Source organism: Podarcis cretensis (genome assembly GCF_951804945.1).
Source record: "Podarcis cretensis genome assembly, chromosome: 9".
Taxonomy (NCBI): Eukaryota; Metazoa; Chordata; class Lepidosauria; order Squamata; family Lacertidae; genus Podarcis; species Podarcis cretensis.
The window spans coordinates 78,107,009-78,128,822 of record NC_137178.1 but is presented as its reverse complement, the minus strand read 5'-3'; the positions used below and the strand labels follow the sequence as shown (position 1 = coordinate 78,128,822).

Below are 21,814 nucleotides of genomic sequence, written 5' to 3'. Positions count from 1 at the left end.
GCATTTCCTTTTCATTGGGATGGTTTTCGTTGCTGCCTCCTGTATAATGTTACGAGCCTCCATCCATAGTTCTTCAGGCACTCTGTCCAGCAAATCTAAATCCTTAAACCTGTTCCTCACTTCCACTGTGTATTCATAAGGGATTTGACTTAGATTGTATCTTACCGGCCCAGAGGTTTTTCCTACTTTCTTCAGTTTAAGCTTGAATTTTGCTATAAGAAGCTGATGATCTGAGCCACAGTCAGCTCCAGGTCTTGTTTTTGCTGACTGTATAGAGCTTCTCCATCTTTGGCTGCAGAGAATATAATCAATCTGATTTCGATGCTGCCCATCTGGTGATGTCCATGTGTAGAGTCGTCTCTTGTGTTGTCGGAAAAGAGTGTTTGTGATGACCAGCTTGTTCTCTTGGCAGAACTCTATTAGTCTTCATAGAATTGGTCAATTTCAGTTTCTTCAGCACCAGTGGTTGGTGCATAAACTTGGATTACTGTGATGTTAAAAGATCTGCCTTGGATTCGTATTGAGATCATTCTATCATTTTTGAGATTGCATCCCAGTACAGCTTTCGCCACTCTTTTGTTGACTATGAGGGCCACTCCATTTCTTTTACGGGATTCTTGCCCACAGTAGTAGATATGATGGTCATCCAAACTGAATTCACCCATTCCCGTCCATTTTAGTTCACTGATGCCCAGGATGTCAATATTTACTCTTGCCATCTCATTTTTGACCACATCCAACTTACCAAGGTTCATGGTTCTTACATTCCAGGTTCCTATGCAATATTTTTCTTTACAGCATTGGACTTTCCTTTCGCTTCCAGGCATATCCGCAACTGAGCGTCCTTTCGGCTTTGGCCCAGCCGCTTCATCAGCTCTGAATCTACTTGTACTTGTCCTCCGCTCTTCCCCAGTAGCATGTTGGACACCTTCCGACCTGAGGGGCTCATCTTCCAGCGTCATAGCTTTTATATGCCTGTTGCCTTTGTCCATGGAGTTTTCTTGGCAGGTCAAAACTCTTCACTATGACCTGTCCATCTTGGGTGGCCCTGCACGGCATAGCTCATAGCTTCTTTGAGTTATTCAAGCCCCTTCGCCACAGCAAGGCAGTGATCCATGAAGGGGGGTCTTGATCTACAGGGTGGCAATTTCAAAAGTCTTTATAAGGCCTTGCACACCATTTTTTCTGGGTCCCTCCTCTCTCCTGAAGGTGAGGGGAGCACCCTGTTGCAACAGATCAATAAAGGCCAAGCCTACAGGCTGCTGTTTTGCTCCAAGTTATCCTGGTTGGTGTCTTTGTTTTTGTCCAAGGGAGCCCTCGGATTTTTCCGTTAACAGTGCCAGCAGCAGCAGCGCTCGAGTGGACGCCATTTTAAGCAGCCCCTCTCCAGAGCCCTTTCACATGTCGCTCATCATCTCACTGCCACCGCCGCCAGCCCCTGCTGCTCGCAACACACAGGTAAGCAGCCACCGGGACTCGTGGTGCACTTGCATCATTTCCCCTCCCCCCATATAGTCCAGCCCCCCGCAAGGTCTGAGGGACAGTGGACCGGCCCCCTGCTGAAAAAGTTTGCTGACCCCTGCTCTACGGACTGAGCTGTCCCAGGTCAACTCCATGAAGGAACTCCAAGAAGGATAATGGGATTGACCCTATATTATATGGCTGTTGTGAGGATTATAAAGCATTGTACAGGAAGCACTTTACAAATGTTTGTTTTTATTCATTTATTAAGACGACAAACCATAAGGCGAACTTGTCACTGGCCCAGCTCACTTTCATTCTGTAGCGTCTTCATGGCCAAACCCCAGAGGGTCACACTGGAGAAAAATGGTCCTTCGCTGTTTCTGTATTCAGCAGAAGACACACGACTACTCAGCTCACTGCTGCAACCGCTGCCCAGTGTAGTCATGGAAGTCTGAGTCATGGAATTGCCTTCAGACTGCAGAGGTTCCTCCTCAGGGGGTAGATCCACGCCTTTATAATAGCATGTCCGATTAGGTCTTTGCTGAGATTTGCAGAGTTTAACAGGATCCAAGCTCAATTTCTGTTGGTTCGCACACTCATTCTGTTGCGCGGTGGGTCGCGCCTTGCGGAATGTTGCCCCAGGGCTGTCAAATTCAGTGGTCGAATTTCCGTTTGGGTGGATGGGAAACTTCACGGACACTGGCAATAAAGTTACAGATATTTCTTGGGCAAATGAGTCTGAGCTCTGGGGCTTCTCAAGTTCAGATATTTCTACTGTCTGGGAAAAGTCATCCAGTGTATTTGGATCACTGTTACCAACTTTGCAATGGATTTTTTTGTGCCGACGCAGGACGGCAGAGCGACTGAAGCCTTTATTGCAGGTCTCACAGTTATACGGCTTTTCCCCTGTGTGAGTCCGGATGTGTCTCCGTAAGTCGCCAGACCCCACAAAGCATTTTCCTGTAAAACAAGAAAGGTTATTTGGAAATGGTATCTCCCAACAGGTATCAGTTGTCTTGTGCATGTGTTACAAATGAATAATTATCGTGTCTAAAATTATCGTGTCTAAAATACACAGTTTGTATTTATTGGAGTTTGCTGTTACCTGGGTCCCATGTGCTGTTAAATGTGTCCAAGTGATGGCATACGCAATAGGTTATAGGAACCTGCTTTTTTTATTAAGGCTGCGCTGTCCATCAATTTTACACGTGGTGGAGCATTTAATTATTTTGCCCATGAAATAATATTCCTTAGTTGAAATAATGTATCATGTAACTTTCAATAACAGATATTACTATTAGATAACTGTGGGATGTATTCAACACAGCACTAAGTTAAAGTCACTCAGGAATATTATATTATTATTATTATTATTATTATTATTATTATTAAAATTTGTATACCACCCTTCATCTGAAGACCCCAGGGTGGTTCACAACTGAAAAATATAAAATAAGAATACAAAATACATACCGTATTTTTCGCTCTATAAGACGCACATTTTCCCCTCCAAAAATTAAGGGGAAATGTGTGTACGTCTTATGGAGCAAATGCAGGCTCCTTAGCCTCAGCGAAAGAAACACGAAGCCTCTGAAGTGCAGTGGGAGCGCTCCCGCTGCGCTCTGGAGGCTTCGCGTTGCTTTCGCTGAAGCCTGGAGAGCGAGAGGGGTCAGTGCGCACCAACCCCTCTCGCTCTCCAGGCTTCAAGGATAGCCGCTTGAAGCCTCCAGAGCACAGCAGGAGTTCCCGCTGCGCTCCAGAGGCTTCGGGTTCCTTTCGCTGAAGGGTAGATGCCCCTTCAGCTAAGCGGGAGGAGAAATAGAAGGGGCTCCATTTCTCCTGCCGCTTCGCTGAAGGGACGCTGCGCAGAGAGGGGGAGATTTCCCCCCCTTGTTCTCCCCCTCTAAAACAAGGTGCGTCCTATGGTCGGGTGCGTCCTATAGAGCGAAAAATACGGTACTGAAAACCTTCCTTCCTCAGTCTAAGAATACAGATGTGAAGAGTTCACCAGGATCAATAATACTTCCCGCTTGAAAGTGCGTAACACCTACAATACTGGTGTGTAGGTTCTAACTGACCCTACCGTCACTGTTGCAACCGCAGACATGTATCCTATCCTTTTCCTTGATATTTGTGCTTCAGGCAAGCTGACTATACTTCTAGGATCATTCCAGAGTTCAATGGCCTGTAGATGCATGTCTGCTAAGGAGATTCATCTTTCTGAGCAATCACTCTAACCAATAGCTACTGTATTGGTTAAATGGCAATAGCTACTGTATAGAGAATGCGGTAAATTTATTCCGCTGGTGAAATGTTCTGTGTGAAATGCTGTTGCACAAGAGAATGCGTAAGCAAGCTACTGGTAGCTTTGTGCACAACTCACTGTTGCACAATGAGCTTACAATAATCACAGTTTGGTTGGAGTCCTCTGTTGTACAACACTAAAACTCACCTGTCTGCTAATGCAGAAGCCCTGCACCAGACGGCAGCTAAGCTTGCATGCAGCCCTATTGCGGATGGAATTATTTTTATTGTTTAAGCCAAAGCGAAGAGGCTATCATAGGTGGGAAATTCCATGAGAACAAAACATTGCCAAAGCAAAGTTATGAATCAAGGGAGGGGAACTGCTGAATTCAGTCATCGTTATTTCCGTGCTCAGAAAACCCACAAGAGCAAGAAAGAAGCACTTGCAACCATTTATTTTGGTTTTTTTTCCAAACTGAGCATGTCCCGCTACACTTTGGAAAAGGTGGCTTGTTTTATCTTTAAAGTGGCAATTTGTGGGGGTGATAAATTACATTTTTCAGGGGAGCAAACTCTTATCAGGCAGAATGCTTGGTTTAATGATTATTTTAACTGTGTAATGTATTTTACTCTGTTTTATGCATTTTATTTTTTGGCTACACAAATAAATGATACTCCTGTGTATACATGGAAGCACAAACTTACCACAAGCAGAGCAGCTGTACGGTTTCTCTCCAGTGTGCCTGATCCTGTGCTTTACTAACTTTCTGGGCATGTTAAATGATTTCCCACACTCATCGCAGGTGAACACCTTCTCGACTCTATGGTTCTTCTTGTGTTCCTTTAAATTGCTGAAGTTACTAAATCCTAGAAGGACAGAGACACAGGACTCACAGGGTGCAAGCCACAAAATGGCTCCTTTACACCGATGCAGCTCTTGGACATATGGGATGTCACCAGCCCCTTGGACTGACAGGTCTGCTCCTACAGGCCATGGCACAAGATTGGCAACTGCGGCAGGCTAGCAGGACCATGATTCAAGTTATGGGTGGGGTTTGCTTGGGCTGAGGAGAGACACACCAAGTAGGGGAACCTATGCCACATGGTATATACTGACAACAATTTTGTCATCCGGGCCTCTGTGCACCCTGCCCCGTTCTGCCCTTTTAGTGACACGTTTAATGACATTTCCGAGTCATTTCTAGGTTTGGTGCTGCATGTGCGATGGCACATCATTCTGACGTATGTTGATCAGTGGCTGCCTCTAGAGGGCTTGTGAATGAGGTCTATCCACAGACTAGGAACACTGGAGGCTGCCTTGCATTGAGACAGACCATTCTTCCATCTAGCTCATGCCTTATCTACACAGGTTAGAAGTGGCTCTCCAGGCTCCAGGGAGGAAACTTTCCCAGCACCCACCTGGAAAAGCCAGTAACTGAATCAGGCACAATCTGCATGCAAAGCAGATGTTCCACTGTTGAGCTGTGGCCCATCCCCAATGATTGCATCTCAAGGATATGCTCCACTCACCTCGACCACAAATATCACACAAGTGTGGCTTTTCTCCAGTGTGAATAATGATGTGGCGTTGGACATCTCCGGATGCAGCAAACCTGGAACAGGAATTTAAAAGGTCCCTTCAGTTTGGTTGTAAACCTTATACAGTGGTACCTTGAGTTACAGACACTTCAGGTTACAGACTCCGCTAACCCAGAAATAGTACCTTGGGTTAAGAACTTTGCTTCAGGATGAGAACAGAAATCGTGCGGCGGCAGCAGGAGGCCCCATTAGCTAAAGTAGCACCTTAGGTTAAGAACAGTTTCAGGTTAAGAATGGACCTCCAGAATGAATTAAGTTCTTAACCCAAGGTACCACTGTACACCTTTTCACAGCTGTGCTTCTTATTCTAAAACTGAAAGTGTTGAGGCAATCATCTGCACAACTATGTCAGGCTTCCTAGAAGGGCTTGTTCCACAATGGGAATTGCAGTGCAGCATCGATTTAGCTCCTCCACATGGTCTGTCCTTTTCTGGCTCTCATGATGCCACGAATGGAAAGGGCCACGCCTGCAATTCCCACCAGGAGGTGATGGTTCAAACAATCACATTCCTGCAGTGCTGTGAGCACACCAGTGGTTTGTCTCGCTGGAAGTTGACCGAATTGGAGCTATGTGTCACAGTGGAAGCTGCTACGCTCAGCCCTCGATTATAATCAAAGCTAAAAGTGCTGGACAGATGCAGTTGTGAAATATAAAGCACTATTTCATGTCAGATGCTGCCAGAAATCTCCTGCAGATATAAATGTTAAAACAGTGCTACTGTGGACTGCTATTTCTCTAGCCAATCGCTTAGGCTGCATAACATTTCAACTCACTCAGAAGTTGACATACAGTCTCGCTAAACGGAAATGAAGCAATAACAATACTGTAGGGTTTTAACGATATTGTTAAAAATGAAAAAGGAAATGCAGAACACCAACCTCCATGTAGGTTCAACAAATTCTAGAGCAGTTACTACAGTAATGTAACAGTGGCCGCATTCAGACATCACATTCCCAAAGTGTTTGAAGGAATAATAATAATAATAATAAATTTTATTTATATCCCGCCCTCCCCAGCCGAAGCCGGGCTCAGGGCGGCTAACAACACCAAAACAGTGCAACATTATAAAAACATTATAAAAGTTAATTAAAATCCAAATTGATGGCAACCATAAACTAAAGTTTTGTAAAGATTGCCAAAGGCTGCGCGCTGACCAAAGGCCTGGTGGAACAGCTCTGTCTTGCAGGCCCTGCAGAAAGATGTCAAGTCCTGCAGGGCCCTAGTCTCTTGTGACAGAGAGTTCCACCAGGTTGGAGCCGCAGCCGAAAAAGCCCTGGCTCTAGTTGAGGCCAGCCTAACCTCTCTGAGGCCTGGGACCCTCAAGGTGTTTTTATTTGAAGATCGTAAGTTCCTCTGTGGGGCATACCAGGAGAGGCGGTCCCGTAGGTACGAGGGTCCTAGGCCGTATAGGGCTTTGAAGGTTAAAACCAGCACCTTAAACCTGATTCTGTACTCCACCGGGAGCCAGTGCAGCTGGTATAGCACCGGATGAATGTGATCTCGCAGCGAAGACCCTGTAAGGAGTCTCGCTGCGGCATTCTGCACCCGCTGGAGTTTCTGGGTCAGTCTCAAGGGCAGCCCCACGTAGAGCGAGTTACAATAATCCAGTCTGGAGGTGACCGTCGCGTGGATCACAGTGGCTAGGTCAGGGCAAGAGAGGTAAGGAGCCAACTGCTTAGCTTGGCGGAGATGAAAAAACGCCGCCTTTGTTATAGCTGCAATCTGCGCCTCCATGGAGAGGGAGATATCAAAGATTACACCCAAACTCTTAACGGACGGTGCTGGCACCAATTGCACCCCCGCAAGAGATGGGAATCAAAACGGCCAATGAGCTCAACCTTTCCTCAACTCCCACTCCAACCTCAACAAAAGACCTCCTGATGTCCTCAAACCCATTTCTGTGACTAGAAAACTGCATTCTGAGCAATTCCCTCCCAAACCAGGATCAAAAACCACAATTCAACCCTGTTTTGCAATTGTGGTTTGAGACCACCACATCCATTTGAAAAGGTTTAAAACGATGAGGAAGCTGCCATTAAAGGCAGCCAAAAGTTGCACAGTTTGGCAGGCTGGGAACAGGACACCCGAATGCATCCCTGTACTATATTGTAATAGTAATTCATGAGCTCCACAGTTATAAAAACTTTTTAACCTATACGAAGGGACGCAGGTGGCGCTGTGGGTAAAAGCCTCAGTGCCTAGGGCTTGCCGATCGAAAGGTCGGCGGTTCGAATCCCTGCGGCGGGGTGCGCTCCCGCTGCTCGGTCCCTGCGCCTGCCAATCTAGCAGTTCGAAAGCACCTCCGGGTGCAAGTAGATAAATAGGGACCGCTTACCAGCGGGAAGGTAAACGGCGTTTCCGTGTGCGGCTCTGGCTCTGGCTCTGGCTCTGGCTCTGGCCAGAGCAGCGATGTCACGCTGGCCACGTGACCCGGAAGTGTCTCCGGACAGCGCTGGCCCCTGGCCTCTTAAGTGAGATGGGCGCACAACCCCAGAGTCTGTCAAGACTGGCCCGTACGGGCAGGGGTACCTTTACCTTTACCTTTAACCTATATGAAGTTTGGTATGCTTATGTCTGGGAATTAATTTTGATGGAAAAGTTAACAGAAAGGGTATGTGAAAGAAAACGTGAGAAACTACATAACTTTTACATAACATGGTCCTCCTTTATTACATATGCATCAAAGAAAGAACATGCATCTAAACCACCTAAGACACATGGGAGCATGTGGAATGATATTTTTTAAACCAGCAACTGTAGAAATAATTTTTCATTTGATTATATTACTAATGTAATTACCTGGACATAGTTGGGGCTTTTTTGGGGGGGGGGGTTAGGGGAAAACTGTATTTTATTGCTTGTATTTAATTATATGTTCTTATATTCAACTAATAAAATATTCCAAAGGAAAAAACAAAAACTTTTTACCACATGTCCACAAATAGAACAATTTTGAATGGAAGTTTTAAAAGAGATCTCTCAGGTTACAGCTCAGGCAATCCCACTGGACTGCCCTTAGACCTGTGGGTATAGGACGGTATACAAGTTTAATAAATAAATAAATAAATAAATAAATAAATAAATAATAACTCTGAGACTATTATATATATATATATATATATGAATAATATGGACCAATTAAGAAGTAAAGAATTAATAACACATCTATTAACAGCAGCTAGAACGGTAGTAGCCAGAACATGGAAAACCTTACAATTAATGAATATTTATTGTTTTATCACTGGAATGGAATATAGTCTGGCAAACAGCTGTAATGGAAAAGTTGTCACAAAAATCCCAAGGGGAAAGGGAAAAAAAGATGATTTTTACACCATATGGCATAATCTTATTAGATATACAAATAAAACATCACATGGGTGAGAAATACCTGCAACATATATTGCAATATGGTTTAGAACTTCTTAACGTAAATCGACAGCTCAGTGTGGCACTACTCATGAGCTCATTCCTATTATTCTATATTTTCCAAGTTGATTTATTGAGGAATTCATTGAACTGGTTTACCTCATTATTATGTCCTGTCCTGTAAAATAATATGTTTAGCATTTTACCCCCCTCTAAAGACCTGTTTTCGGTCATGTTTTATGATTTATGCGTGCACAATTTTGTAACGCAAAAAATACACATTTTAAAAAACAAAAACGAAAGGCAAACCTTTTCCCACAGATTTCACAGATGTAAGGTTTCTCACCCGAGTGCCGCCGTAAATGCGTTTGAAGATTACCTGCCTACAAAGAGAAGAAACACTTTTAGCAGCCGAACTAACCAAATAGGTGATATTGGTAAAAGTTTATGACTGGAAATGAGGATCGCAATTTACTGAACTATGACACTTCAAAAACAATGTCTTCTGCTAGCAGGATCAGTGCTGCTATTTAGACTACACTGGGGATCGCCAAACGTTTGGTCCAGCGGGCGCATGTTGAATTTTGAGAGAACGCTGGTGCCTCCCCAGTCACAAAGTGGCTGCCAAGGGGGCATAACACAAAAACAGAACAAGAACAGGCATGCGGAAGCTTTGCCCATAATTCTGTTTTCATACAAGAAATTGCTGGACCCGTTGAATATTCCATACAGCTGTTAAAGGCACAATAACTCTTCCCTCCCTCCTCATTGTCAACCCTAAGCCAAGGCCTGCCATCCTGTTCCCTTTTTTATCTGGGAGCAAGCCCCATTAATCACAGAGACTTACTTCTGAGTAGACATGTAAGCAGTTGTAGCTCAAGTTAAGTATGCTGTAAATTCTAAATGCGTGGCTGCTCTTTAACTCGCACATGGCAGGAGACGTGCCCAAGTTTCTGTGCAAAGTTTTCACATTTGCCTTTTTGGAGGAGAAAAATTATTTTTAACACCCACCCGCACCTCTTGTGTAGCAGTATTTGCAGGAAATACCGTATTTTTTGCTCTATAAGACTCACTTTTCCCCTCCTAAAAAGGAAGGGGAAAAGTGTGTGGGTCTTATGGAGCGAATGCAGGCTGCGCAGCTATCCCAGAAGCCAGAACAGCAAAAGGGATTGCTACTTTCACTGCGCAGCGATCCTTCTCGCTGCTCTGGCTTCTGAGATTCAGAATATTTTTCTTCTTGTTTTCCTCCTCCAAAAACTAGGTGCGTCTTGTGGTCTGGTGCATCTTATAGAGCGAAAAATACAGTAGCTCGTAGGAACTACCATACCTCAAGCCCCAGAAATATTCATTGGAAGGAGAAAGGAAAACTACAGAGATTCCCATCCTTGGAAAATGAACAAGTGCAATAATAATAATAATAATAATAATAATAATAATTTATTATTTGTACCCTGCCCATCTGGCTGGGTTTCCCCAGCCACTCTGGGCGGCTTCCATAGAAACCAAAAATACACTAAAATACACTAAAATATCACAGATTTAAAACTTCCCTGAACAGGGCTGCCTTAAGATGTCTTCTGAATGTCAGGTAGTTATTTATCGCTTTGACATCTGATGGGAGGGCATTCCACAGGGCGGGTGCCACTACCGAGAAGGCCCTCTGCCTGGTTCCCTGTAGCTTTGCTTCTCGCAATGAGGGAACCGCCAGAAGGCCCTCAGCGCTGGACCTCAGCGTCCGGGCAGAACGATGGGGGTGGAGACACTCCTTCAGGTATACTGGGCCGAGGCCGTTTAGGGCTTTAAAGATCAGCACTTTGAATTGTGCTCAGAAACGTACTGGGAGCCAATGTAGGTCTTTCAAGACTGGTGACTGGGGAGGCACTAGCTGCCGCATTCTGGATTAGTTGTAGTTTCCGAGTCACCTTCAAAGGTAGCCCCACGTAGAGCGCATTGCAGTAGTCCAAGCGGGAGATAACTAGAGCATGCACCACTCTGGTGAGACAGTCCGCGGGCAGGTAGGGTCTCAGCCTGCGTACCAGGTGGAGTTAGTAGACAGCTGCCCTGGATACAGAATTGACCTGCGCCTCCATGGACAGTTGTGAGTCCAAAATGACTCCCAGGCTGCGCACCTGGTCCTTCAGGGGCACAGTTACCCCATTCAGGACCAGGGAGTCCTCCACACCAGCCCGCCCCCGTCCCCCAAAAACAGTACTTCTGTCTTGTCAGGATTCAACCTCAATCCATTAGCCGCTATCCATCCTCCCAACTGCTTCCAGGCACTCACACAGGACCTTCACCGCCTTCACTGGTTCTGATTTTAAAGAGAGGTAGAGCTGGGTATCATCTGCATATTGATGGACACCCAGTCCAAACCCCCTGATGATCTCTCCCAGCGGCTTCATATAGATGTTAAAAAGCATGGGGGATGGGTCCCGCCACGCCGGCGACGCGGGGACCCTCAAAAACCATGGGCGGTGATGCCCATGAACTTGGTGACTCGGCGGGCACCGTTTGCGGCCCCCCCGACCCGCGAAGGAGCCTTTTTAAAGGCTGCGGAGAGGGTGACGGGGGGGGTGTGCTATGAGTCCACTGCTTCCCCTGCCTAGCGAAGCCGCATGCCATTCGACGGAGAGCACCGACTTCTAAATTTGAAAATTTGGACTAAAAAGAACAACCCGTGAGTAAATTTATCGGACTTAAAAGGGAAAATTTGTCTTACGAATTCGGAGCGAGCGGGGGAGGTGCAAAAAGGAAGTCCCCCCCCCGTTGTAGATGTTCTAACGCAAGGATTTGACAACTAAGATCGAGAGAAGAATCTGTTTATTTGAAAAAAGTTATCAATTTCACGAAGGGAAATTACAAGTAATTGTGCTGGAGGAGAAGAGTGGTTTGTGAGAACTAAAGAGTAACCCCCCAGGAACCGGGAGCGATCCGTTATGAGAGACTGGTGAAGAGATATAGAAATTTTGACAGCTGTCAAAGTAGCTGTCAAAGTGGGAGAATAAAAGAGAACTTTGTTACGATGACTTTGCCGGTTAGATTCGTTACAATTTGGATATAAATTTACTGAAAATAAGGGCAATAAGTTAATTTGACTTTTGGGTGTGATCTGGAAGGAAACTAAGTTACCATAATCCCTCTAGAGGGAGTTCTGAGACATTGCAAGAATGGCAGCAAGTGGAAAAATACTCATGGAATTGAACAGGACTTTTTATCTCCTGGGAAAGCTGCAAAAACGAAGTATTATTTTGTCTACAGAGGTCTCTACACTAAAGGAGACAATGGATTTATCTATTGAAGAAAGGAAGGGACTTGACGTAAGTTTGTGTTCCTGAACAAATAAAACCTCTGTAGAGGAACTAGAATTTTTTGAATTAGAAGGTTTTCGCAGCGGAACAGGAAAAGAAACCTGAGGAATAAAAACTGGACCAAGCACAAAGTTGGAACATTTGGGACATCCAGACTTTAAAAGGATCAAGAAACAGAATTTGAGTTATACTCTTAAATATAGAGGTCTGGATGGAAGAAGAATGATCTTTTCTGAGAGTTTCTCTAAGATTGGGTTTTCTGAAATTAAAGATTACCAAAAAGACGGCAAAGTGGAATCAAGAGAGATTTAGACATGGACGTGGGATCTCCAGGCCGGCAGTAGACAGATGGATGGATTTTGGGGATTGAAACCGGGAAAGGGGGGAGGGAGATTTGGAACCCAAAGGCTGTAAAATTATATCTTTTTGTTTTTTCTTGTTTTACTTTGAGTGATAAAAAGGGGGAATTCGTGGAAGGGAGCTGGGGTCGATCTTAGGGAAGTACAAAAAATATAAAGAGAAATGGTTATACAAGTTAAACTAAATTTGAATAATGGGCTAACTATAATTATAATAAGGTTTTAAAATTTGGGGTAAGAATTTGTGGAATTAATCTAATGGAAATGGAATACAAGAGGGGGAGGGGGAGGAAGTCCTGGAAAGATGTTAATGAAAGTAAGGTTTTAAATACCAATTTTATCTTTTTCTTTTTTCTTTTTTATTCTGGATTTTTTGAAAATTTTAATAAATATCATTTAAAAAAAAAAAAAGCATGGGGGAGAGGACGAACCCTGAGGCACCCCACAAGTGAGAGCCCAGGGGTCTGAACACTCATCCCCCACCACCACTTTCTGAACACAGCCCAGGAGGAAGGAGCGAAACCGCTGTATGACAGTGCCCCCAGCTCCCAGCCCCTCTAGACGGTCCAGAAGGATGTTATGGTCAATGGTATCAAACGCCGCTGAGAGATCCAGCAGAACTAGGAAACAACTCTCACCTTTGTCCCTAGCTCGCCGGAGATCATCAACCAGCGCGACCAAGGCAGTTTCAGTCCCATGATGAGGCCTGAATCCCGACTGGAAGGGATCCAAATGGTCCGCATCCTCCAGGCGTGCCTGGAGTTGTTCAGCAACCACGCGCTCAATCACCTTGCCCAAGAATGGAAGATTTGAGACTGGGCGATAGTTGGCCATACTGACCGGGTCTAAAGATGGTTTTTTAAGAAGCGGTTTAATGGCCGCCTCTTTCAGCGGGTCTGGGAAGGCTCCCTCACAGAGGGAAGCATTCACCACTCCGCAGAGCCCTTCCCGGCTTGCTTTTATTAGCCAAGATGGGCAAGGATCCAGGAGACAGGTGGTTGATTTCACGCGTCCAAGCAGCCTGTCCACATCCTCGGGGGTAACGGATTGAAATTGATTCCATGCAACTTGACCAGACAGAGCTCCAGCACTCTCCTGCCCCAGCCCTGCTCCCACGGTGGTGTCTAGCTCCTTCCGAATACGAGTGATTTTATCTGCAAAAAACTTTGCAAAATCGTTGCAGGAGATCTTGGGGTCTTTACAAGGCCCCGGTGGTAAAGGTGGTTCCGTTAAATTGCGAACCACCTGAAAAAGTCTCCTGCTACTATTTTCTGCAGATGCAGTAGAGGCGGTGAAGAAAGTCTTCTTCGCTGTCGCTATCGCCACTTGGTAGGCTCGACGTTGAGCTCTAACCTGTGTCCGGTCAGATTCGGAGTGAGATTTCTGCCACCAACGCTCTAGCCGTCTCAGCGATTGTTTCACCACCCTCAGCTCTGAAGAAAACCACGGGGCTGTCCGGGCTCCATGCAATCGGAGAGGGCGCTTCGGAGCCAGACAGTCGATAGCCCTGGTTAACTCCGCATTCCAGCGGGCCACCAGGGAATCAGCTGAAAGGCCATCAACATGGGATAAAACATCCCCTATCACTCTCTGGAAACCATTTGGATCCATTAAGTGGTGGGGGCGGACCATCTGAATCGGTCCCCCCTCCCTGCAATGAATGGAGGGGGAACAAGAGCACCTTAGGAACCCAGAGATTCCTACTGCCTGGTGCCAAACCAACTCACACATCAATCCCCGCTCTGCCTTTAGGCATTGGACAAAAACACTGGCAGGCAGGAGCAGCCAGACTGGGATATTTCACAGAAATCACTTAGAAGGGTACCTACACTAGGAATGACATATGTTTGGATTTTCCCAGACATTAATGGGATTTCAAAGGCAGAACTGATGTCTGGGGGAATTTCCAAAAGGTGGCACTTTGTCCTGGATCTTAGGCAAATCAATCTAAAAATTGTGGTTGGTATTATTATTATTATTATTGCATTTTTGCAAACTTTGGGGTTTGTCTTTAAAAGCTCAACAATTTGGGGGCTTTCCCTAAAACTTTCCTCAACAACTTTTGGGGTGTCCTGGTTTTTACTTTTTGAAATATGGCAACCCTAATCTACATGTTTTGTTTCAGAGTTTACTTTCTAGGCGGAATAGAGACTTACTTTTTTTTTTTTAAAGTCAAGCTCAGAGTCTGGACCCCCTTCCCTGGGGCACCAATGAAGGCTTTTGCAGACACAGTGCCATCCGCAGGCACCAGGTTGATGATCCAAAGATGTAAAGGGAATGGACCCCTGACAGTTAAGTCCAGTCGTGAACGACTCTGGGGTTGCGGCGCTCATCTCGCTTTATTGGCCGAGGGAGCCAGCGTACAGCTTCCGGGTCATGTGGCCAGCATGACTAAACAGCTTATGGCGAAACCAGAGCAGCGCACGGAAATGCTGTTTACCTTCCTGCTGGAGTGGTACCTATTTATCTACTTCCACAAGGGCCGAGGGAGCCGGTCTTTGTCTGCAGACAGCTTCCGGGTCATGTGGCCAGCATGACTAAGCCGCTTCTGGCGAACCGGAGCAGCACACAGAAACGCCATTTACCTTCCCGCTGGAGTGGTACCTATTTATCTACTTGCCCTTTGACGTGCTTTCAAACTGCTAGGTTGGCAGGAGCAGGGACCGAACAGTGGGAGCTCACCCCGTTGCGGGGATTCGAACCACCAATCTTCCGATTGGCAAGCCCAAGAGGCTCAGTGGCTTACACCACAGCGCCACCCGTGTCCCTAATCCAAAGACTAGAGGCTGGCAATTTTCTTGAGCCGAAAGAGGTACCAACATGTATTGTGTGTACCCCAGAGGGGAAAACTCCCTGGCTCCTCCCTTACACCAGAGCATTATTGTGCTTTTATTTGAAGTTATGGGTGAGAAGAGGTTTCTCAATCTCTTACCTGCATGAAAAGCCCCTTGCTGGGACTTGTCTACCTCCTTTGCTATAGGGGAAGGGTCAACTCTAGAGCAAGAGGACAGTGGTATCATTGTACCAGCTCTCAGAGCCCCAAGTCCAATCGTATGATCCAATCTGAATTCCGCTCAGAGCTTTGGGGTTTGAAACACAAAAATAATAAAAGGATCATATTTAGGACTGAGAAATTAGCTGGAGCTGGATTTCATGGACCTAATGTTTTTCAGACCTGAATATCTTGGATGACTAATGCTCTCAAAAACATCTCAAAATTAAGCTCAAGGAGGATGGGGATGGGGAGCAAAAAAAGTTGATTTTTTTCAAATATTAAAGAGATGGAAAACATTCTTCTCCAGTTCCTACAGGACTACACATATTGCAATGTGAGTGAGTGAGTGTCGACTTGGTGGGTGGCATGTCAACAAAAGCAAACTCAAACACCTACCTGTGAAAAACATTTGCCACAAACGTTACATTCAAATGGCTTCTCACCTAAAAGAAGAAGCAATAATGTTTTCTGCTGTACAGAAGTTTGAAACTGGCATATAAACAAAATTCGGAACAGTTGCCAGCAAGCTATATTTTACAGTAAGCTACTTTGCTTAACTATAATGCATAAACGCCTGAGCACAGAATTTTCACAAAAGCTTGAAGAACGGCTCTAGAGCTGCTTCCCAATTACCGGTAATGGCTTGTTGATTTTTTGCTCAACAGTACTAATTATTTCTCCATGTTAAGATGCCTTGTAAAATTATTGACATGTATAAAAGTGAAAATCAAAAATAAAATAATAAGAAGATCCCTCCATTTAATAATGAAGGTGGTTTGCCTCAGGCTGACACACATCACAGAATAGTGTCTCCTTAATAGATGCGATTGGAAATCTCTTCTGAACAGGAGAGCTTTGTGTGTGTGCACAGGAGCTTCAAGCTTCCACAATAAATTAGAATGAAGGAAGCATCTTGAAGTCATTTTACAGCCATTTCCTTCCACGTACACCAAGTAGTCATTTTGCTTTTTAACTCTTTGACAACTGACAGGTCTGAATTCTGGCATTTCTCAACCAAACAATAATCAGGGATTTCTGGTTCACTTTACTTATTTATTTTTTTTAAAGAAATGATGCAACGCAAAATTTATGCATTTTTTGAAATATTTGCGCATCATGGTAAGCCATAATTAATGGTTACCCAGGAGTGTGCAAATGGCTTTGGGTACTTCTTTGCAAACCAAAATCCTTGGCTTAGCGTTCTATATCCAAACCAAGACTGTGATTTATTTCACTCCAAGCAAACTAGAACATGAAGCCAAGGTTTGTTGTTGGCTTACCAACCAAGGTTTGCAGATAAACTACGATCACTGGCTTGGATGTAACGCTAAGCCAAGGATTGTGGTTTGTTGCTCCCACTTCCAGAAGGGTAATGCAGATAAATTATTTTAATGGATTGCTTAACAGTCACCTTCGAATCAACTAAACATTACTTAATTGTTTGAAAGCCCTAAGCAATTTCATATGCGCTGAACACAAAGCTAACCAGCTTTAAATTCCACTCACCTTGATGGGGGGAAATAAGCACAGGCTTAACTTTTCTTTTGAAATCAACAGGCCCTCTCTTGAGTGCTTATCCTAGCTTGAGCATACCATCTTTAAAATATTATGTACCTTACAAATAGTGTCTCACCATTATTTACCGTAGGTAATGGCTGGCATTCCTATCTTACATTGTTTCTGCTTGCAGCACCTCTGAAAAACCCCCTAAGGAAGCTAAATACTGTTGTTTTAGTAAAGTGTGAGAGGAGGTGAGATGACTTACAACATGACCCTGTACATGTTTACTCAGAAGTAACTCCTACTGCATTTAATGGGACTTACAACTAAGTGGGCACAGAACTATAATCTTCAGCAGCCTTCCAAGTCCCCCGGGAAGCTGGGATTTGCAGGCAAGCCGCCCTGATCCTAAACGCAGCCCCCCCATCTGGTGGGATGATCTGATTCCATAAGCATTTTAGCCTCATTGTAAAAGTGACAGAGTCAGATCACACTGGCAGAATGGGAAAAGGAAAATATAGGAAGCAGCATTTTTTTTAAACAAACTGCTATCTTTTCCTTTGCAATAGTTTTCTTTTGCAGGTGTTAATAAACATAAATATCAGACACAGACTAGCCATCACATTGCTTTTATAAGGGACACACATAACTATATGGCAAAGATTAAATATATAGCCTGCTTTTCCACAGAAAGCGCATTTGATGGGCTGGCCTTTCCAGAGTAGCAGGTGCCCTGTGCCCTTTCAGCTGCAAAGACTAGATTCTATCTGCCTTTTGGTTTTGTAATTAATAATTAGCCTAGAAATGTTCGATGACTGTACCTGTGTGAGACCTTATGTGCAGCTCCAGGTTGCTCGGGTGTTTAAAAGCTTTCCCACACAATGAACAAGGATACTGCCTCTCTGGCAGGAAAGTTGGTAAGTGGCTGCCTGCCTCAGAAGCTTCCTGAGATGCCTCAAGTTCAACATTTTCCTCCAAGCATTCTGAACTCACTAGACGTTTAACTTCTTTTCCTTCAGGAGCATCCGTATTTGCCCCTTTTGTGCTGCTTTGGCTTTCCACCTCACTTTCCCTTGCAAACTCTCCATCAGCAATTTTAAGCACAGAAGATTGTTCGGGGGACTTTTGAGACCTTAGAAAATTCAGTTTTTTAAGATGTATGGCCTTTTTAAGCCTCATCTCTTTGATTGGCTGTAAAGATGCGCCTTCCGATTCTTGATCCTCGGGACACTCATTTAAGGGCTGAACCAGAAAGTTTGCTGGTAAGTGATCAGATGATTCCAAAACACATTCAGAATGACCGATAGTGCAGGATGGTGCATTTTTGGCCGTGCTTTGTTCTGCAGAGGGACTGAAATCAAAAGATGGCTCTGGTGATCTCTTGTTGCTGGGACAAGTGGTTTGCTTGTAGAACTGTTTGCTATAAAAGTTACGGAGTTTGTAATGACAATTTGGCTGTTTAAGTGAGAGATCTGTGCAATTAGCATCCCCGGAACCCTGTTTTTCTTTGTTTCCATCACTAGATGAGACATGAGGTGAAACAGGCTGTGGCCCATGTGGGTTATAGCTATCCAAGACTTTACACGGCTCCACAGTCGATGAACCTCCACGCAGTAAACTAGCGCCATAACTCTCACCATTTGTATCTTCAGCCAAAGCGTTGTGCAACGAGAAGGCACTGCTGCAAGACACACCGGCTGGCTGCTCGACACCCGTGGGGCTTTTCAAAAAGGTGCGGCACATGTTCAAAACATTCTGCACCTGCAGACAATGTGCAATATCCAGTAACGTTTGCACATTGTCCTGATTGAGTTCAAGATGAGATGTATACATGTAGTCCAAGATCTGGCCAATGCCGCCGACATTTTTAATATCCAAGTACAAGACATCATTCTTCTGACCTGAGGAATTTTGGAACAGGGCCCTAGGAGAGAAAAAGCACAGCTCTTTAAAATGCATACACGTATTTAAAACGGCCAGTCCTCATAGGAAAAACATATGAATAAAATAGTAATTTAGGCTACAACACACAAACATTCTGGATGCTGTAGGAGCCAACTCCTAGGGGCTGAGGGGGGGGTCTTTGCCCCCTAATAAAATATTTGAGGGGGCTGCCCCCCCAAGTTGATGGGCATTGCCATTCAAATGGTGTGTGTGAGCCACATCATGTGACTGATTATGTGGGGCAGGGTTTACCTGCCCCCCATATTTTATTTAAGTTTGCACCCCTGTTGTAAGTATTTTCAGAATCTAGTCAATATAATTATCAGTCAGTTATCAGTCAATCCATCCATCCATCGTCAGTTCTCACATACAGCACAGAGGAGTGTGTCAAAAGTGTGTGGGGCTATCACAAGCCTCATTGAGATTGTGAGAAATCTCCATGTTTATTAACCAGTGACACCATATGTGCCGAACATTGATGTCTGCCCCAGACATCAATGTCTACACTTTTCACTTGTTTCCTAGACCTGTGTGTATCAGCACAACTACTTTGTAAGAAAAATAACACTCCTATATATTTCTGGAACACAATTCTATACATGCCAAAGTTTGTGGCCTAAACTGCACTGTTAATTGCTTTCACTGAAGTGTTTTCATTAACATACCTGAAGTACTGGCTGAAAGCAGCTAACACATTTTTATGTGCTTTGAAACAAACACCTTTGACCACCAACATGCAGTCACAGAGAAGGCCTTGAATGCGTTGCTCATGTAGCTGCTGAAGAAGGTGACAGCTGTGGCTCGCAACAGCATCCATGCTAGGATATGCCTTGATTGCCTAAAATAAAATAAAAAAGACATAGCATCTCAGGAAGCAGAGTTTTGTGTATACAGCACACTGGCGTCAATGAAGTAATGTTTTATAATAGATTTACTACATGCAAAATGGCATATGTTAAATTACTTATAAAACAATTTCTTAATCCAAAATTTTAAAAGGCTTCCTATTTTACAAAATGCTGTCCATATGCAAATGTAACAGAGCACTTGTGCATGCCTCTGACAAATGGTTAGAGAGAGATTAACAGCCACATCAAATTCTTTCCCTTCCCAGCATTGATGACATGGGATCGTGGCGTTGCGCACAATGCAGAGAGACTGCACCGAAGGGTGACATTTTCAGCACTAAATAAAGGAAATAAAGTGCCACTAAATTAAACAGAAGTGAGCAGATGTCCGAGAGCCAGGCCTTCTTCCTATCGTCCATGCAAGTTGCAATAAGGGAGGACAGAAACAATCCCAGTGAGCCTGGTAGTAATAATATTGCAGCATAAGTCACATAAGTACATTGCCAAAGCATAGTGCACCATGCTTCTGGAAGATGGGGAGGCCGAGGGGATGCTGCCGCAAATTGGAAGGAGCAGCATGCCTATGACATGCTGTGGAACCAGTCCTGCGTCAATGAGCAGCAACAAGGGGGGCAATATTTAATCAGAGAAATGGTTAGATGCACAATCTGAAGAATCTTTTACTCAACTAAAAGGATATTCCCAATTAATTTTAAAGTATCTATTTTAAGTACAATCGCAGATGACAGGCACTGTTTCAAAAGAGGAGTCTCCTATTTTCCCATGCAGGGAAGTCAGCAAGTGTGGGGCAGCAGACCTCAACTAAGGTATAGTGCATGGCTAACATTTCAGGAGGAAGGTGGACATTTGCAGCTGCCTTCAGGTCTCCTCCTGTGAGGTAGGAAAAAGCCAATAGACATGTGGACTGTCCCTGGATCAAATGACTTTTCTTCTTGCAGTTCTCGATGCTCTTAACCCAGCTCAAGGTTGTCATCTGAACCACCCAGATATTTAACTGATAATCAATGATACTCAGTCCATCCTGGGGGAGGAGGGGGGAGCAACCTTGCCCAAAGATGGCAACATTCCATTTTGGCAACTGCAACCTTGCTTTAAGGTTTAAAGGTTTTTAAGGTTTTACGGTTTAAGGTTTTTGCTTTAATTTGGCACTGAGCTTATACAGTGGATGCTCGGGTTGCGAACGTGATCCATGCAGGAGGCATGTTTGCAACCCGCAGTGCTGCGTCTGCGCACACGTGGGTTGCGATTCGGCGCTTCTGTGCATGTGCAAAGCGCGATTTAGTGCTTCTGTGCATGCGCCAAAATCCGGAAGTAACCCGTTCCGGTACTTCTGGATTTTGGCGCGTCTGTAACCCGAAAACGCAGAACCTGAAGCGTCTGTAACCCAAGGTATGACTGTATACCTGAGTTTCTAACCCTGCTCACAGGGTCTCTGCCCGAGATGCCAAGATGTTTAAAAACTGAAATTGGCAAACGAATGTTTGCAATGACAGCTAAAAATGGGCCTGTACATTGTGAGTGATGGGGGGGGGGGGGAATGCTAGAGAAGGGAGGCAAGTTGTCTCATCCTTCAGTTCTCTGCAGACTTAGCTGAACATTTGTTTCACTGCACCCAGCAAGTCTCCCTGCCTGGTAAACACGCACAGGTTTAGGCTGCATGAAGTCCAGCCAGCAGGTAAGGCGGGCAGGCACCTGTTTTCCTCGCCTCTGCTCTCCACGACTCTTCCACTTCCCGGTCACATTTGTTCAGACTTTATGCTGCTGCTGCTGCTGCTGCTGCTGCTGTGGCAGAGCCTGGCTCGGCTGTTTTGTGCATCGCTTGTGAGCATTTTCCTTGGCACCTGAGCGGCATGCCAGGGCAAAGCGCAGCCCGCACCTGGCATTTGCCCAGCAGTGAATCTGTGGCGGGCAGCGGCGGGCTTTCAGGTGCCACCCCAAATGCCCCTCCGAGACCCACGAGGCTTCCTGCCCAGTCGAGGCTGGAGCTGCCCTGAATACCAGACCTCCTCCTCAGGGCAAAATCCTCCCAGGCATTTCAGGGCCAGCCAGCGAGCGGGCAGCAGGGATCTTCGTCTGCAGCTGCAGCAGCAGCAGCAGCAGCTTCCTGTGGCGTCACTCGGGCATAGACTCCCGCTTGCACAGACTCTTGCAGTCAAGGGCACGCA

The 21,814-nt window shown here is 45.1% G+C and overlaps 2 protein-coding genes across 6 annotated transcripts in view; both read right to left on the bottom strand.

Moving 5' to 3' along the window:
* Positions 1–21,814, bottom strand: part of SLC2A9 (solute carrier family 2 member 9) — a 318,333-nt gene that overhangs the window by 113,018 nt on the left and 183,501 nt on the right. The window lies entirely within an intron of this gene.
* On the bottom strand, positions 1,697–21,573 carry ZBTB49 (zinc finger and BTB domain containing 49). Of its 2 annotated transcripts, none has more exons than XM_079991557.1 (8): positions 21,294–21,573; positions 19,446–19,618; positions 17,658–18,760; positions 15,733–15,779; positions 8,984–9,057; positions 5,239–5,321; positions 4,414–4,575; positions 1,697–2,424 (listed from the first exon to the last, which is right to left on the bottom strand). In XM_079991557.1, exons 1-8 carry the CDS (start codon positions 21,306–21,308, stop codon positions 1,757–1,759), a joined length of 2,325 nt encoding a protein of 774 aa, XP_079847683.1. In that variant the 5' UTR covers positions 21,309–21,573; the 3' UTR covers positions 1,697–1,756. The 2 variants fall into 2 exon arrangements, with proteins under 2 accessions (XP_079847683.1, XP_079847684.1); XM_079991558.1 differs by having other exon boundaries at positions 21,342–21,572.

Coding starts and splice junctions, on each gene's coding strand:
- ZBTB49 (XM_079991557.1), bottom strand. Junction 9,058..15,732: donor GTGGCAAATGTTTTTCACAG/GTAGGTGTTTGA, acceptor TTCTCTTTGTAG/GCAGGTAATCTTCAAACGCA. Junction 5,322..8,983: donor TGTGAAATCTGTGGGAAAAG/GTTTGCCTTTCG, acceptor TTCCTGTTCCAG/GTTTGCTGCATCCGGAGATG.